An 18,138-nucleotide genomic window follows, 5' to 3' on the forward strand; every position below is an offset into this window, starting at 1 on the left:
TGCTTTGGCTGGAGCATGAATTAGTGACTGCCAGGCATGCAGTTGAGCAGGGAGTCCATGACCCGAACTGGCTCTCCCTGGGAGCCTAAGGGGTCAGGCCAGCAGAAGGTACCAGCTGCCCAGCCAGACCATAGGGGAATTCCTCTCCTGAATTTTCTCCCCTCCCCAGATTGTCTCATCATCACCCTACAGGGGTCAGCTAAACTGGGGCATCCTGAAAAATCTGGGGCTCTGGACTGGAGGGGAAATGAGAAGTGGAAGAACGGAGATCCGTGTGTTTTCTTTGATGCCACTGTCACCACCCCTGGAAGAGTTCTTCAAGAGTAAGTGACAGGAAGGACCACAAGGAGCCAGGGCTGGCTCCCCCCTAGAAGAACTAGAAGCCGAGGCCCGATGTGCCCTGACTCGCTGCAGGTGTGGAGGGGCGAGGGGCACAACTACGTCTCGCACTTGTGTCTTCCGGGGCTATAGCCCCAGCTGCTTTCCAGCGCTCCGGTGCTGCCTTCTCAGTCTCAAGGTTAGAGGGAAGACGCTAGAAGGTGTCCAAACACCAGCATCTCAAAGAGAGAGAGAAAAAGAAAAGTCCGGGTGAATTTTACTTCTGGGCTGAGATGGATAGAGAAGCCTCAGCTAAGCCCGGAGAAGGACAGGTGAGATGCGGCTTCCCCCCTCCGCCTACCCCCCCACCCCAGGCTGGGGTCCTGTCTCCCAGTGGGGGGTGGTGAATTTCTGCAGCAGTTCTCAAGCATGCATTCAGGGGCCCTCCCCACAGCAGGCCGGGCTCACTCCCAGGGGGCCAGGAAAGGTCTGTGGGGTCCAGGCTGCAGCATCGCCCTCCCACCTCCCGGCTCTCCTGGTCCCCTCGACTCTCCCTCCCACCAGAGTGAAAGATTCCTTTGAGGCCCTAAGTAATGTAGAACCAACAAATGTCAGAAAGAGAAGGAAACATGGAGATCCACAAAGTTCTTCTGCTATAGTGGAGACAAGGATGCATTGTTCTAGGTCATTCCATCAGCCACAGGCAAAGCAAAAGCTCCTGAGTCCTGGTTCTGTGCACTTCTCTCTGTACCATAGGGGCTCATTTCTTTCTTGTCAGCTGCCCCAGGGGTAGGGAATAGGAGAGGAGTGGGCCTGGTAGGGGGTGGGGGGATGGGGGGGTGGGGGGGTGGGTAGGGGTTGGCCAGTAGGGATCCGGGGAGTCGTAGAGCAGCCTGTGTTGAAGATGAGATAGATGTCCTTCCTGGCAGGACCAGAGGATGAGAGTGCCCCCCCCACCATGTGGCCCTCACCCCCTAAGATGTTGTGCATTATAACAAAGGCCTGTAGCCCCAGGCTGCTGAGTTAGGGCCCTCTGTATCCTGGAGAAAGGCTTTCTGAAGGTCATTGGCAGGGTGGGGGACTTGGAGACATTTCCTCCAATCTAGTCTTTTCAGCCTCGGATCAAGGCTAATAGCACCCTGGAGGCCTTTTATCTCACACTCTGTGCTTCCTCATTGCCCCTCGGAGGCCAGGCGGCTTTTGCTCCTGCCTAGAGATTGCTGCCCCAGGGGACTCCAGAGGAAGCGGGTGGTGTGGTCTACAGACTTTGACCTCAACCTGTGCTGTGTCAGCACCTAGTGCGTTGGGAAAAACCAGCCCTAGGAACCTGGGCTTGGTGGACATTAATCAAACAAACAGATTAGGCGCAGGCACACCTGGAGAGCCTCTGGGGGAGGGCAGGCAGCCAGAAAGCTCTGGACGGCACAGAGGGCCTATGGCTGCCATGGCATTGCCCAAGATGGGGGCATCGTGGAGGAGGCATGAGAAGCCCGAGGGCTTTTCCAACCCCAGCCAGTCTCGGGGCTCTGCCTGGATAGAGAAGCCAAGGCTTTGGCGGGGGGCTGGTTGGGCAGAGCCGAGCTGGGGTGGACAGTTTGCAGCTGCAGGGCCAACCCATGGAGCCTACGATGCTCGTGTCCTTTACTCTCCCTTCCCTTCCCTTCCCTTCCCTTCCCTTCCCTTCCCTTCCCTTCCCTTCCCTTCCCTTCCCTTCTTTTCTTCTCTGCCTCCTACTTCTTGCCTCCCCCATTCCTTTTTCTCCTCTTTCAGTCTATGCCCCAGCCTGGCCAGCGGCCTTGCATGGCTTTGTCTAGTTGGGCCAGAGGGGGTGGGTGAGCGTCTCCTGCCCATGGCCCAGACCGCTGACTATCTGCTCCAATCCTCAACATTAGTGACGCAGGGATTAGAGGAGGAAGGAGACAGTGATGGCTAACTTTAGTTTGCCTTTTTTTTTTTTTACAGGTCCCAAGAACTGTAGGCAGTAGACAGATTCAAAGCACAGATTTTTGATTAATCAAAAAGCATCCTTGAAAACCCCAGGAGGAATACAAATGAAGTATAATGTACAATCTCTGTCTTTATAATCAGCAGACAAGGGAAGACTGTTGAGTAGGGATCAGTATGGTGTCTGTTACGGGAGTGGTCAGTTCACAATAGCTGTGTGCTGTGCTCCTACACCGTCCTGCATCCTGTTCCAGAGCCTGGGGGCAGAGATGACACGCAGTGTCCCACCCCAGGCCGGCAGGAGAGAGACCAGAGCAGAGGGAGATCAGTGTGGACGGGAGGACAGGGAGGGCTTTCTAGACGTTGTGGAGAAGAGACAGATGAGGACAGTCACGCAGACAATTGCTTTTTCCGACAGCTCATTTTTAATTTTTTTTTTTTAAGGTTTATTTATCTTTGAGACAGAGAGAGACAGAGCATGAACGGGGGAGGGTCAGAGAGAGAGGGAGACACGGAATCCGAAGCAGGTTCCAGGCTCTGAGCTGTCAGCACAGAGCCCTATGTGGGGCTCGAACCCACAGACCTTAAGATCATGACCTGAGCCCAAGTCGGAGGCTCAACCGACTGAGCCACCCAGGCGCCCCCCCCCCCCCTCCACCCCCGATAGCTCATTTTTAACTCCTTGTTACTGACCGGAGGTACACGCCCAGTGAAACAGAAGGCTTCCCTTGAAGGAATCAATTCTCCTTCTGCAAAATAGAAGGGGGGAAGGGGGAAGGGGGAAGGTTGCTGCTCTGCATGGAGCACACTGCCAGCGCTTCCGACACAATCGAGTTTCACTTGTGCAACAACCCCCTTACGCATTTGCTCATTTCCCTGGAGAGGAGACTGACACCCCCCCCCCCCGATTCCGAGCTAGGTGTAAGCTTCAAGTGTGTGGTCTTTCCACTCTCTGTGGCTCCCCCAAAATTCGGAGCTCCACGCTGGCAGGCGGGCGCGGGGGCTGGGATCCTACAGGGGGAGTCCACCTCTTCTGAACCCAGAAACCCCGAGGGTAGGGACGTTGTAGCCTTGGTGGTGGTGACCCAGGCCAAACGCGCGTGCTTAGGAGTGAGAGATGGAGTCACGCTGGTCTCAGAGGGGGCAGTTCCCACCCCGCTCTTGGTTGGATGTAGCCCATCCAGCCGCAGCGCTGAGCAAACTGAGGTCCTGGAGAGAGAAGGGGCTCGGCCCAGGTCTCCCTGCTCCGCACGCTCTCAGGCTTTGTCCACTGCAGTGTTTTTTGCAGGTCACCAAGCAGAGGGCAGGATGGAAATTGCCCATCTTCCTCACGCTGTGCCTGTTGCAAGGTGAGTCCCAAACCCAGCCCAGACTCAGAGCTTGCGGGATGATCCCCCTGACTTCCAGGCTGCAGAGATTTCTGGCGGGCCCTCGGTGGCGTTCAGGGCTCCCACGGAAGTTTTGGGCATACCCCGGCTTTCTCTCCGGGGATCCAAGGCCCTGCAGTGGATCCAGGGAGTGGTCAGATCTAGGCCCAGGGGGAATGGGAGAGGCAAGAGAGAGGGCGTATGCCTGTTTTGATCTTTTCTAGAAGATTCACTGTCTTGCTATGCCCAATATCTCTGCTCTCTTCCATTCAAGTTGATGGCTGAAAGTCGGCTGCATTTGCAAGATAAGGGTTCCAGGGCTTGTGTATAAAAGACGGCAGGCAGAGGGCTCATTCCCACTCATTCAAAAAACACTCAGTGCCAGGCCCAGTACTAAGGACTTAAAGGTGCAGATCTGTCTTACATGAAACAGTTTGGAGTTGACAAAGAAACGAGATGGGTCAATAAAATTTACATCTATGCATTTACTGATTTAGTCAACATACATTTATGGAGGGCTGACTGTATGCCCTGCGCTAAGGGCGGGTGGATGAAAGACAGAATCTTGCCAATAGGTGCTGGCAGGCTGGTGTGGTGAGCCTGGCCAGGTATAGATCCGGCTCAGATGACAAATGGCCCTATGTGCTCTGGTCGGCATTTTATTTTATTTTATTTTATTTTATTTTAACGTTTATTTTTGAGAGAGAGAGAGAGAGATCACAAGCGGGGAAGGGGCAGAGAGAGAGGAAGACACAGAATCCGAAGCAGGCTCCAGGCTCTGAGCTGTCAGCACAGCCTTACGAAGGGCTCAAACTCACAAACCGCGAGATCGTGACCTGAGCCGAAGTCAGATGCTTAACAGACTGAGCCACCCAGGCACCCCAAACAAATCAGAATTTTAATGAATCAAGGGTAGCTAATACAGGAGCAAGAACTCTGTACTATAATCAGACCATCTCTTTATTTTAATCTCCCCCCAGCCCCTTTAAATTTTTTCCGTAGAAACCAAAGCCCCCAGATGAAAACTCAGGCAGGCCCATGATTTTTCTGTTAACATATTAGTGTAGGTGAGAGTTCTGACTGAATTTCTTTCACTCTTGAATGCTAAATTTGAAGTTCTAAGTGTGCAGTTAAATATTTTGGTTGGCCCTTTAATCTTCCTTCAACGATATGCCCCATCACCTACCCAAGGCCTACGGTCAGGAAGACGCTGCAGGGGGGACGCGGTGGCCGTCTTCTCTGTTCCTCTCTTCTGCCTCCTCCCCATGTTGGCAGTTGGGGCTCGGGACCCCAGCAGGGTCCCAGGAGCAAAAGGGAGGAGAGGCAATAGACAGGGAGCTCTTGCTTGCTGGGGTGGCCTGGAGCTCTCTGGCCTGGCAGGAGTTTAGAGCTGGCTCTTTCTTTGGTGGGTGCATTTGTGAACTTAAATGGTCCCCTGATGGCCCATCTCCTCCCTTCTCCCCAGGTTCTGCTTTGACCCCTCCACAGAGAAGACCCCATCTCAGATGCCTGCGGACCGTCTCTCTGCCCTCTGCACCCCGCCTCTGGGCCAAGGAAACACTCACTCCTTTCTCACCCCTCTGCGGGAGAGGGAAGACATCCATCGCAGGTGCAATGACTCTCCCTCTGTCCTGCCTCAAACCTCTTGTGCTCTCTCGGACAGAGTCGGTCTCTGGTCCATGGCTGCCCCACATCTGCAGCCCACCCCCCCCCCCCCCAACCAACTTGCTCCTCTCTGGGAGAAGCCATAGCCACAGACGACTGCCGGGAAATGGTGGGTGAATGAGTTCAGGGCATCTGTCTCCACTGAAGGGCAGAGAATCTGCATCAGGGGCCCCAGATGGGCACCACGTTGATCTAAAGTGCTAGCTCTTTCTTTAATTTCCATAGGTGACTAATAAAAATTCCAAATGACATGGGGGCATCTGGATGGCTCAGTCCATTAAGCATCCTACTTCGGCTCAGGTCACGATTTCACGGTTCATGGGTTTGAGTCCCGCATCAGGCTCTGTGCTGACAGCTCGGAGCCTGGAGCCTGCTTCGGATTCTGTCTCCCCCTCTCTCTGCCCCTCTCTCTGCTTGTGTTCTCTCTCGTTATCTCTCTGTCTCCCTCCCTCAAAAATAAAGAATAAAACATTAAAAAATAAAAAAAATCCAAATGACATATAATACATACCAAATACATTCCAAGTTATACATAATATAACATATATACCTTAATTATGTATAACTAGGAGCTACTGATCAGTAATCTACTGAGTTCTTAAGGGCAAGTTAAATTTGGTATTAATAAAAGAAAAAAAATGTTCATTGCAAGAGCTGATTACAGACTCTTTTTTTTAAAGTTTATTTTTGAGAGAGAGAGAGAGAGAGAGAGAGAGAGAATCCAAAGCAAGCTCTGCGCTGACAGCAGCGAGCCCAATGTGGGGCTTGAACTCACAAACCATGAGATCATGACCTGAGCTGAGCCACCCAGGAGGCCCTGGTTAAGGATTCTCAATCAGCTTTCTACAGCGAGGTTGGACTGCCCCGTCTTGCCGATTCGTGGAAGAGACATACAAAAGATTATCTCGTGTGTGCCACAAGTAGATCACAAGAATTCCTGAAAGCTAGGGCACGAACACTTTATCAGGGCACTGCCAATGTTGTCCTGAGATGGTCCTTGTTTGTAACTGAATATTCTTGACTCTTAATGATAAATTGCCGCTTATCCTGATTAAGAGCGGCACAGTTGGTGATGCGTCATGTAATTAAACCTACTGTGAATATTGATATAGTCGTGGCTTTTATGGCCCTGAGTCTTCTAGAATTAGCCCTCCGGACATACGCAACAGGCAGGGCCAGCTCGACGAGCTAAGAGGGCTGGGTTTAATGCTCTGCTATTACCCTGGTGAACAAGGGGTTAATAATTTTGCAACAAGAGGCTCCGCATTTTCGTTTAGCGCTGGGCTTTGCAATTATGTGGCCACTACGGGCAACAGGATATTAAACTTGGGTATTAAACTGAACCTACTTGTCTTCCGAGGCTCTAGAGACACCGACCGAGTTGATACCCGCCAGGTACCCACAGCCTAAAGCAAGATATTCTGCTGCCTGGGCAGGAACGCGCAGAGCGGTTATAAAGCCGGTTGTCCCCGCAATAGCCCGCCGCGTAGCCATCTGAAGAATCGTGAGCCCACAGCAGAGCTCACCGGGAGAGCCGCTTTGGAGAGAGATGTCCATGTGTTGTGCCCTCCTCCACTTGCCTGGGGAGACAGGAGGGATCGCTGCCCCCTCCCGTTCAGCCAAGTTCAGAGAAGGAATCTGTAGGAAGACACTCAGCGAGTTTTTCCTATGTCCCAGCTTCTCCTGACAGCAGAACAAAGGCGTTTCCTGGAACCTGCCGAAAGGAGCTGGCCTGGGGACTCCTCCACGAAGGCCACCCAGAAAGGACTGTGACCCCAAAAGGAAGGGCAGGTGGCCAGCCGTCATAGGTTTAGTGGTGGGGGGGAGGCACAAAAGGCCAGTCGGAGAGACAGTTCTTGCCAGGAGGGAACTGCAGCCAGAGGCCATGGAAGGGTCTGGGAGGCAAAAGTCCCAGGAAGAGCTCTGGCCGCCCGTGTGCCCAGAGAGCATGGCGAACAGAGCACAGCTCTGCGCCTCACCTTCCCCTCTGTTCCTCTGTACCCAGTCCCCGATGGGCCTAAACACCAGTTTTGAGTAGAAGGAGTAGAGCAAAGGGACTGGAACGGCAGCCAGTCGTGGGACTGGACTGACCTTACCGCCCTGGGCCAGGCAGGACTTTTTCCCCATCCGAGGGAGACCGTGAGAGTTACCATGAGTGAGGTTATGCCTGCGATTCATCAAGCAGCAGAGGCCGTGTGAAGAGACAGTGAGAGACACGACAAGCCTTGTTTCTGCTCGCCCCAGAGCGAGTTAATGTCATTCAGTAAACAGGCCGTGGGCCGGTTCAACCACGATTTCCACCTGTTACCAAAGCGGGTGTGTTCGCAGGCCCGCTCAGCTGTGCGTTGATGGGGGCATGTGGTTGTTTACCCTCTGCCGGAAAATGCGGGGGGCGAACACATCCCCAGTCACCGGTCTGGGGATGTAGCCACCAAGTGGACCGGGATACCGGTGTTTCAGGCACCCTCTCCGCTCGGGGGAAAGCACGCTAACCTGTTCTTACCATCGAACTATCTCTTGTGTATTCACTCCACCAACCAGACTGCAGCCCTCTTGTCAGATGTTGACCCAGGCCCCGGACGGACTCGTAGGAGAAAGTCTGGCACATGATAGGAGCCAGCTAACAGTTGGAAAGAGTATTCCTGCATTCCTGTCTCTCACATGGGGCCCTGGATACAGCTGCATTCCGTATCTTGGGGTACTCCCGATCCAGGGGCTAAGCTCTGACATTTCTATGTTGATTCTTCCTCGCCTCACTTTCACGAAGGTGTTTTTCTGGCCTATTCCCTAATTCCGACAGAGTCTGGAGCTCGTACCTCCCCATGGTGACCTTTCGCGAATCTCCCTTCCCTTTGACCATTTTTTCCCCTCTCTCTGCCCGCAGACGCAAACGCACTGAAGGGCCCGAGGCTGGTGTCTGGGGAGCCGGGGGGAACTGTCACCATCCAGTGCCATTATGCCCCCTTGGCCATCAACGTATACGAGCGGAAGTACTGGTGCCGTCTCAGCCCCCTGACGTCGTTCTGCCACACCATTGTGTCCACCACCGGCTACTCTCATCTTGGCTACCGTGGCCGCGTGACATTCGCAGACTTCCCGCAGAGAGGCTTGTTTGTGGTGAGGCTGTCCCAACTGTCCCCGGATGATGTGGGCCGCTACCGCTGTGGCATTGGGAAGAGAAACGACATGTTCTTCTTCAGCATGAATCTGACCGTCTCTGCAGGTACGGGCTGACGGCGGGTGGGTCAAGTCTGGTGAGGGGAATGCTGGGAAGGAGAAGGTGTGGGAGAAGACTGTCCGGTCCCAGAGGCCCTTAAACCTGAGGGGAGCGATGAGGAAAAGCTGGGGGTGGGGCAAGGACTTTAAGAAGTAGGCTTTCAGGGGCGCCTGGGTGGCTCAGTCGGTTGAGGATACAACTCTTGGTTTCGGCCCAGGTCATGATCTCACAGTTGCGTGAGTTGAAGCCCCATGTCTGGCTCTGCACTGGCAGTGAAGAGCCTACTTGGGACTCTCTCTCTTTCTCTCTCTCTCTCCTCCTCTGCCCCTCCCCTGCTTGCTCTGTCTCTGTCTCTCTCAAAATAAATAAATAAACTAAAAAAAAAAAAAGTAGGCTTTCATTTCAGAAAGAAATTACCTTCGGGAAGGTAGATATTAGGAAACACTTCCAAAATGAATGCATGCAGACTGCCTCACCCAAGTCCCCCCACATTTTGTGGCATGTGTTTTTGGAGAGGACTCCAAGAGGTTGAATTGAATAATATGGCTTCTTAGGCGCATGATGTCTCTTTGTTCAGACAAGCAGAGCAGGTAAGAGATGCGGGACAAAAGAGGCTCTTCCTGAGACCGAGCCCCTTAGCAGACATCTGACAGCTTCGAGGTCCATGCTCTGTGTGGCAGGTTCAGGGACCCAGGATCGGGCACCCAGAGCCTGGGGAAGGGCGCCCAGGCAGTGGAAGACCAGGAGAGAGGCAGTGCCTGGGATTGCATTTGTCTTGTTCAATGTCACTCTAACCGTCTGCTGAGATTGGCTGCTCTATTTGAGGACCAGTATGTGGTGGGCTGTGGGAAAGAGGCCAGTATGGGCATGCAGGACAGCTCAGTAGAGACTGTGGGCATAAAAAAGAGAGAGAGAAAGGACCATAAAATGTCAATATTTGCAAAAAGATTAGAGATTCCACCTGGTTTTCCCCTATTTTTATTTTATCCAACATATTGACCCAAGACTGTGTTGCTTAATGAGGATGCATTCCTTGGGGCAAACACTTTAAGCCTGGGATCTTTTGCTAAATCCTGTAGGCAGCTGGGATAGCCTTCCTATGCGGTCTCCTTCCGCCATTGACAGGTCTTTCCAGCGCCGTCCCCCCACCCACTCTGGCTGCTGGTGAGCTCCTCGTGGCATCCCTTGGAACAGCAACACCGGCGGCCAACAGATGGACCCCAGCAACCTCCCGGATGACAGAAAGACAAGGGACAGGATTCCACAGAGTTGCTCTGACTCCAGGAACCAGGAAAACAACAGCTTCCGCTGAGGGCAGGCAGACCCCAGGAACAACTGGGGCAGCAGCTCTAGGGACAGGTAGTCGGGTAGAGAGTTCTGTCCGGACAACAGTCCCCATTCCAGAGAGTTCGGCTTCAACCATCGGAGATATGTCCAATACGACAGAAGGTGTTTGGGTGTGGGACACCAACGGCTCGGTAGGGGATTCGGGCAGGCCCAGCGAGGAAGGGAGGGAGATAACAACTACTGAGGCCGATAGGCCACAAGAAGAAGCAGAGAGGGTCAGAACAGCTCTGGATGTAGTTGGGAAGGTCATAGGGACCATCAGGCCAACAACTCTGGTCTCAGAAAAACGGGTGCAGGAAATCTTGCAAGAAGCAACAGCCATTGCTAAGCCCCAAGCCCTGGGCTCCATTGAAAGAACTACCCCAGCTGCAGGCGTGTGGACCCTGGGGCCCTCCAGCATACAGGTGGCGTCTGAGGAGGGAGCTACCGAAGGGGACCTAGACACGCCTGCTGGACACAGCGATCCCCAAGCAACGCCGAGCCAGGCCCCGGCAGCTGGGCCCAGGAGGTGCCTGGGCAAGGGGTATTCCATGAAGAGGTAAACTCCCAGCCCCTCCTCTCTGCCCTACTCCAGGCATGCCCCTCCCTGGGCCGACCTCTGCGCCCCCCCTCCGCCTGCTCACTTCTCTCCCTTTGTCACCTCAGGACAGCAAAGGGCAAGGCCCATAAACATCACAGACCCTCCCTTGTTCAAGGCTCCTTGCTAAGAAACCCTGAGTATTTTCATGTGGTTTTCAAGCAAAGATCAAAACAAAAGAGTAACAGAATATTTAGGTGGAACCTTTGGGACTTTTTTTGTAAAAGGTGAGGAACAAAAGCTCCAGACAGGGGAGGTACTTGCTGAAGCCACAGGGGAAGACCGTGAAACCATGGGGCAGAGCCCCATGCCCAGGGTGGATTCCCTGCCTCTCACTCAGTCCTCTTTCCACGGTGACACAGAGTGGCCCCCACCTGCCTCACACTCGGTGCAGTAGGAACAAGACGGGGGCTCCCGTCCCAGCTCTGCTACGAACCTGCCGTGGGAATAAGGGGAGCCGACTTCCCTCACCTCAGCTTCTCACCTGTAAAGTGAGGGGCGAGGGCCGAATGGCCTTCGGTCTCCTGTCCAGCTCCCGCCCGCCCTCCCCTGCACTCTTCTCATCCCCACCTGTTACTTCCACTCCAGGGCTTCTCCAGGAGAGAGAAACATCTCTCGGATCCTGACTCCTGTCTCTACGGTGCTCTTCCCCTTCACGCTTGTGGCTCTCGTCCTGTTGCAAAGGAGGCTCCGGATAAACAGGACCTGTGAGTTGAGCCGAGGAGGGAGTGCTCGTTCCCACCGGACACCCTCCGGACTGGGTGGGGTCCGGACTGGTAAAAGTGCTAAATTCTAGACAGAGCCATTTAACCGGTCCTGGCCTTGGTTTCTCAATGAAATGGGAAAATCAGTTATGCCTCAAAGGCACCCCCGGGCAGAAGGAGAAGCTCTTTCAGAGGATGGCAAGCCATAAGCCAACGGTGGGCGTGGGAACTGCATGAGCCATGCCGGCAGCAGGCAACAGGAGCACAGGGACCAGGTGCGGGGAGCAGACCACATTTGCACCCTCTGCCTCATGGCCCAGCCAAAAGCCTCTTCCGGCTAGGTTTCAGTACTCCTCAAGGGAGTGTTCCGTGGTGTTTAGCTCTGATGAAGAGAGGGCGAGATGTTCCGGGACCAAGTGGAAGAGGCTGAGGTGCTCACACCCAGGACCTCGAAGGCCTGGCCCAATCCTTTTCAATCCAAGGGCTCAGTTGCAATTCATCTGTGTCAGGAAGTTCCCAGGAGGTTGTAGGGGTTGGGGGGTGGGGCACTCAGGGAACCGCATTCAGTTCTCAGTACCCTCACGGCATGCTCTGTGTCTGTGCAGCTCAGGAGACAGAAAGGACAGCGGGGGTCACCTTGATTCAGATGACGCATTTCCTGGAACTGAGCCTCCAGCCAGACCAGCTGCCCCACGTAGAGAGGAAGATATTCCGGGACGAGTCTCCTCCTCGGGCCCGTCTGACTGTCCCCGAGAGGCACCCTGGCCCCCAAGGAATAGAACAATAAGCTCTTCAGTCCCCATGGAAAGAGAGCCAGGACCAAACGCCATGACTTCAGCCTTTTTTCATCCTTCCTCCGCCTATACAGAGGGAAGCAAATGGACTGGGGAAATAGAGGCTGGCCGTCCTTGGGCCTAGGAAAGTCAAGCATTTCCCACAGCCAAAGGTGGTATATGACTCAAAGGAGGCTGCAAGAAAGGATTTATTAAACATTGGCAGAGGTCACCTAGGAGAGCGTGGAACTTCCATTTCCGGGAGTTTGAAAATAGAGGAGGCTTCCAAGTGCTACGAATTCTTAGCCATCATTCCTACTCCTTGCTAGGCATCCCCTTTTCTCAGGTCTGTTAGCATTCAGCCTGCTGCACACATTTATTTAATCATATTCATGTACACGAGGCTTGCCTTCTCAAGAAGATTCTAAGCTCCTTTAGGGCAGTAATTGTGTTTGATCCACATCACCATGTCCCCAGAGAACTTCCAATTCAGTAGGGTGCCCAGTAAGTATTTGTGCTGAACGGCTGGCTGACCAGAGGGCATGGGCTCAGTGGCCTCCGAGGTATTCTGAGTCCCCCTTCACTTCCCTCCAGTCCCCCGGAGGACTCCATAGGCAGGTGTTTTCTCCATAGAAACGAAAAGGCACAACCCCCATTCTTCAAATCATCCCCCCACATTTGGGCCCATTGTCGTCATGCCACAGACCTTTTGACCTAGGCAAAATTTTCTGGGATTTTCCTAAATTCATGGGCGAGGAGGGTATTTTTCAGTAGATTCTCACCTTTTTCATAAAGCTCCTCTTGTTCAACTGCTTCTGAATCCTTGAGATCAAGGACTGTTGTTGAAGTTGGGAAATGACCATTGGGGGCAAGGAGGGGGGTGGAAGACAGAGAAGGTGGCCAGAAGGAATTTTATGTGGATTCTGCTTTTATAACCTTTTCATCCCATGCCTATTGGGGAACTTTCACTCCATCCTTGGTCCCACTGTCTTTCAGGCATTATATCAGCTCTTTTGTTTTGCCGAATCTGTTAACCGACTGTCTGAACTTCATGTTTGGGCAAAGCAGCCTTCGAGCAATGGAAGAGAAAGAAAAGGAAGGCTCCAATGTCAAGTTGAGAATTGTCAAGTGGACATTTCCAGAAGGATCAGTCCTGCCTTCTAGACTGTCAGCAACACCAGAGACACTTTGTTAACACATCCTCACAGCTGGTGCTGAACCCGGACACTCTCCCCAGAAAACCATGGAGATTTAGTCTTCAAGTTTGGTGAGAGAGACCCCAATGTTTTGGTTATGTAGGGAAGTTGAAAACATCTGACCAAACAGAATCACAGAATTTCAGAGCTAAAAGGTCCTTAGAAGTTAACCACTCTAGGGTGAGGTAACTGAAGCCTTGCGGGGGGAGAAGGAAGTTGTTTAAACCCAGTTAGAAATAGACGAAGGCTCAGAAAAGAGAGCTCATAACCTTGATTTAGTGCTTTCTCCACTTCCTCACTGCTAAACAATGTATCAAAGCAAAACTCGTTAAAAATAAATCAATGACACCACCATGGGCTCGCTCCACACCATTTTCATGAATGCTGAAAAACCTGTAAGAGATAGAGAGATAAGGCAGCCACATTAACCCATTCAACCAATAAGGAAGCGGGCCCTGGGGGGGTATGTAATACAGCTAAGGTCGTTTGGCTTATTAGAGGTGGGGACAGACTGAGACCCTCCCGCCCCCTGCCCTGGATCACTCAGTGCAGGATCACCCCACCTAACTGGTGTTTACCAGGGGCGTCCACAGAATGCTAGCTTCTCAAGATTGTTAAGAGGTATTCTGAGGGGGGAAAAAAAAGCTTCAGTAGATCAAACAAGTTTGGGAAATGCTGGTTAAAGAATAAACAAGTTCTTTTGCGTAGGACTTTTTGGAGCCTCTAATCCACTAAGATGCATGGCAAATAGCCGTGGGGTGTGGGGACATGATGAGTGTTTTGCCAGTGTTTTGGACTATTGTGTCTTGGTGAAGCAATCTCACTGGACCGGGATCCTCAGATCACTTACTGCTTGGGGAAGTTGGATGCACTAAGGCAGGGGTCAGCACCCCTTTTCTGTAAAGGGCACGATAGGAAACACTTTAGACTCTGTAGGACACACAGCGTCTGTTGCAACACCACAGTTCTGCTGTTGTAGCACTGAAACAATGACTCCGACAGTGTGCCAACAACATTTTATTTACAGAGATAGGTGGCAAGCTGCATCTGACTCCGGAGCCACGATTTGCCAAGCCCTGAACTAGCACACAAGACTCCGATGTGAGGGATCAGACCCTCATTCTTCCTCAAAAGCTGCCCTTGCCACGCTGCTCAGGAACCTCTCCTTTCGCCGAATCCCTGTAACACTTTCTGCTTGGGGTTCAGCAGTCGGGGCACCCGGCCTGACTGCCCCATCTTGGGGAAAGAGGGGACCGGCTCGGCAAGGGTGTTGGCCGAGTGGCTGGAGTCGGGAGCGGCTTCTAGAAGTAGGACCAGGTGCATCAGGGAAAGCTGAGGTCCACCGGCAGGGGACGAGCTAGTGCAAGTTCAAAGGGTCAGAGCAGAGCCAAGATTAGAGTCTCAGGGCCTACTGTTCGGAGCCGGGCAGAGATAAGATCTGAGGGAAATTCTCACCTGGAAGGAAATGGGGGAGCCCCATGTCTTTACAGCTCTTCTTTATCGGCTACCTGATAACCTGGTGTGACGCGGGAGTAAGACAGACAGAGCAGGCGGGCTCTACCACTCGGTATTGTCCGTGATTTGTTTTTCCTCTTCCATCCCCCGTTAGCACGATACATCACTGGGATGCGAGGCAGGGAAACATCCATCACTAGGCTGGAATCAAGGAAGTCTCTCTCTTTTTTTTTTTGTTTCTTCTTCATGGAAATTTCTAATCCAAGATACAGGTGATGAGGGAGCCTAAGGCAAGCTGACAGGCCGCAAACACTGCCCCCCCCCCCCCACCCCCGCCCCCCACCCAGGTGGGATATGTGTGATATTTCCCAGGCACTCCTGACTGCCTAAAAACAAAGGAAAGGGAAAAAAACAAATGGTTAACTGATAGAGATCATAGTCCTGCTGGACCTAAGTCTCCATCACCCCTCCATAGTGATGTGGGAAACAAAGGCAGGAGGAGACCGGGATAGAACTTAATTTCCTTATAACCTGCAGCCCATTGGCAAATGCTTGAGGCCGGCAGAGTAAACTGTTTTTCTAGGAACTCCTAACTGTCTTAGTGCTAATGCTTTGCTAGAGGGAATAGCAACCCTAGCCTGACGAGAACCAGGCCTCCAGTATCCTGTGAGTCTTCTTTAGCTTGTGAAAATCTCACTGGAAACTTCCCCTGGACTTTACCTCTCCCAACCGCATAGTATAGAAGCCAGTCTCTCCTTATGGTCCCAGGGCAGCTCTTCCTGCCCACGGGTCCTGTCCCCGTGCTTCAATAAAATCACCTTTTTGCACTAAAGGTGTCTTCAAGAATTCTTTCTTGGTCGTCGGCTCCGGACCCCACGCACCCCGCTATCGCCCCAAAAACCTCATCACAGGCAAGCACTGACTTTCCTACGATCGAGCAGATTCTCCCCGTGAGGGCACAAGTCTTAACACTGCTGCTCCTTCCCTAGCATCTCTGCACAGAAGGGGCTACCCTCAGCTTTCACCTCGCATCTGATACCACATTTCTGTAAGGCAGGTATGATGATTCACATTTTACAGATGTGAAAGCCGAAGCCAGAGGAAGTAAGTAGTTACGCTCTTCGGGAAAGGGCAAGCCGGGAACTGGACACAAAGCAGTCTATCTCCAGGCTTAAATCCTTGATCGGTGCACCACACTGCCTTGCTCGACACTTAGATTTATGGCCTGGCATCTGATCAGGTCCTTTCCTGTTTAATATTCTAGAACCTTCCTTGTTTTCCTCTGGGAGGCCCAGTGTATAGAAGTTTTTATAACCATTTCCAGTAATCTGTTTTCTTTGGTCACCCAGCTGGCTTACTCCTGTCCTGGCTAAGTGAAGTATAAAAGTTCAGGGAGCTGGAAATGAGCGCTAAAAATTCAGTCGCTGCCCAGAGGTCCGTGCTGGCATTGTACAAACAGAGCTCAGATCTTCAATTAGCTGCGGGAATGTCCGTCCATCTCAGGTAACCCAGGGCAAATGCTCGACCCCCAGCCAACTTGTCACCGTTCTCCTCTAGGACTCTGGGGGTTTCTTCCTCTCCTCCAGCAGCCAGTGTGGTCTCGGACAGACAGAATCAGCTTACTGACAGCATCAGTCAGACACAAAGAGGAAGGTATTTCCACGGAAAAACCTGTAAAGCACTTAAGGCAAGTAAACATGAGTTGTGTGGTTATTTTCCACTGGTACAGATATTCCAGGGCTAAGAGCCTGACAAGACGGGTGGAGATGGAGATTCTACTCAAAAGGAAACAGACCCTCTGGCGGGGTCCAGCCACCACCAAACTCTCCACTTCCCCCTAAAGGATGCGGCTTGGGTTGCAGGCACCAGCCCTCCCTGGCCCCCCCTTCACTGTCAGCACTCTACACTGTCACACTACCCACTCTCCAAGGGGCCAACTGAAACCCAGAAGGGCAGCAGAGAGGCAGGAGAGGTCACTGTGCCACACTTCCAGAGGCAGGTAGAAATCATGAACACCGAGGCTCCAGGCCAGTAGGCCACTCTTTGCCCCCTGGCCCCATTTTGTTGAGGATGTACATTCCCTGGTTAGCTTCTGGAGTCTTCTGTGTTCTGCCTTTTCAGATCTCTGGCTGAGTTCCCGAGTTTGGCTTGTTTGCTGCCTTGATCTAGGTCTCCCAGTTCAGCTCTGAGAGGAGAAGGTCAAACAAGGGCCACATCTTTCCCTAATTTCACTAATTCCTGGCTCCCTAACCTGAGTCTCTTAGCTGGGAGGAGGAGAGCCAGGACCGCCGTGGCCCAAGCATTTTCTGATTCCCCCCATGAGTGCAGATGTCGTACTTTTCCCCAGACAAGAGTTCAGGGAAAGGGCACCAGGGAGTTTGCTTTCTTAGGGCCCGGCATGGGAAGTGCAGACGGGTTTGTGAATGCACTTGGCCTCAACTCTCCATTTTGCCAGCACACCGCTCCACCCGTGCAGTGCAGCCTGCTAAAAATTAATTACGGTATACATCACCAGAAAGAAGCGATTATACAGCCTCGCGCAGTTGGGAATGCAGAGGCTCAGATGGGCATGGGCTGCCGGGGATCACAGGGGATATTTTTCCGGTGGCAGTCTGACAGGCAAACCTTGGGCTGAAGGCCAGGCCAGACCAGGAACAAGGAAACGACAAGTGTTCAGGAGGTTCGGGAGGACCCCAGTGGCTTATGAGAGGGGCTGGGCCCTGTTACCTGACACTCTACCTGTTGACTTTGGATATCTACTCTAAAAATCTTCCTCCTTCCGCCTCTCCCTGACCAGGGTATGGAGGTGGGAGAAGGCGAGAGAGTGGTTTGGTGCCTTCAGAAAAGGTTTGCTCCTTTGTTCCTGCCTCTCAGAACCAGAGAAGAAAAGTCTCTGGGGCCCTGGGATCGGCCGGCGGAAACTCAGAGAGCCTCTGGACCAAGGCCAACTTTCCAGCCTAGCTTCGCTATTCCTTGTTCCTCACAACAGGCTCCTCAGAGCAAGACGCAGCCGGTCTCGGGGGGCTCCCACCACAGCTCCTGCCTTCATTATTCCACCACCCAAATGACGAAGACGCCCCAGCCCAGAAGCCCCTGAGGAAATGTTGTTTTTCACTCTCTGATTGGGGGTGAACAGAACTAGGAAAACAGGTGAGGGATCAGACACCTGGGCAATGACAAGGCGAGGCAGGTAATGAGGGAGAAGGAGGTGGCCCAGTGAGTTCACGGAGAACAAAGAGGAGCTCTGAGGCTCTCATGGGTCCATGTGGCCAGTAAGCCGCCCTCTCCGACACTCTCCGGTGACCAGAACTTCTTTCCCACCCTCCTTGCGTCCACTACCCGGCCTGCCTCCTTAAGTTTGCTCTTGGCATTGGCACGATGCTGCCAGTCACAGATGTCATGCTCCGCGCTTCTTAAGAAGGACCTGGGGAGCTCCTATGAAATCACCCCACAGCCAGGCAGATTTGGAGCGTTTCCAGCTTATTCCCCCCGCTACTTACTCCCTAACAGGGAGGCTCACCTGTGAAAAGGCTCAGGCCTCCAAATTAAGGACTCAGAAACTCCCCCAAGGAGTC

The 18,138-nt window shown here is 52.9% G+C and overlaps 1 protein-coding gene across 1 annotated transcript; it reads left to right on the forward strand.

The window, feature by feature from the left end:
- Positions 1-611: 611 nt before the first annotated feature.
- Positions 612-12,180, forward strand: FCAMR (Fc fragment of IgA and IgM receptor). The gene is made up of 7 exons (XM_042925745.1): positions 612-650; positions 3,539-3,611; positions 5,095-5,238; positions 8,179-8,517; positions 9,637-10,396; positions 11,024-11,142; positions 11,745-12,180. The coding sequence occupies exons 1-7, from the start codon at positions 612-614 to the stop codon at positions 11,924-11,926; spliced, it is 1,656 nt and encodes a 551-aa protein (XP_042781679.1). The 3' UTR covers positions 11,927-12,180.
- The last annotated feature ends 5,958 nt before the right edge of the window (positions 12,181-18,138 follow it).

The sequence above is a fragment of the Panthera leo genome, chromosome F3, assembly GCF_018350215.1.
Source record: "Panthera leo isolate Ple1 chromosome F3, P.leo_Ple1_pat1.1, whole genome shotgun sequence".
Classification (NCBI taxonomy): domain Eukaryota; kingdom Metazoa; phylum Chordata; class Mammalia; order Carnivora; family Felidae; genus Panthera; species Panthera leo.

What these genes read in the sequence shown, in the direction of transcription:
- FCAMR (XM_042925745.1), top strand. Translation starts at nt 612, where the DNA reads ATGGATAGAGAAGCCTCAGCTAAGCCCGGAGAAGGACAG. An exon ending in AGGGAAGACATCCATCGCAG is followed by an intron (nt 5,239 to 8,178) that starts GTGCAATGACTC and finishes CTCTGCCCGCAG; the next exon opens with ACGCAAACGCACTGAAGGGC. An exon ending in GCTCCGGATAAACAGGACCT is followed by an intron (nt 11,143 to 11,744) that starts GTGAGTTGAGCC and finishes GTGTCTGTGCAG; the next exon opens with CTCAGGAGACAGAAAGGACA.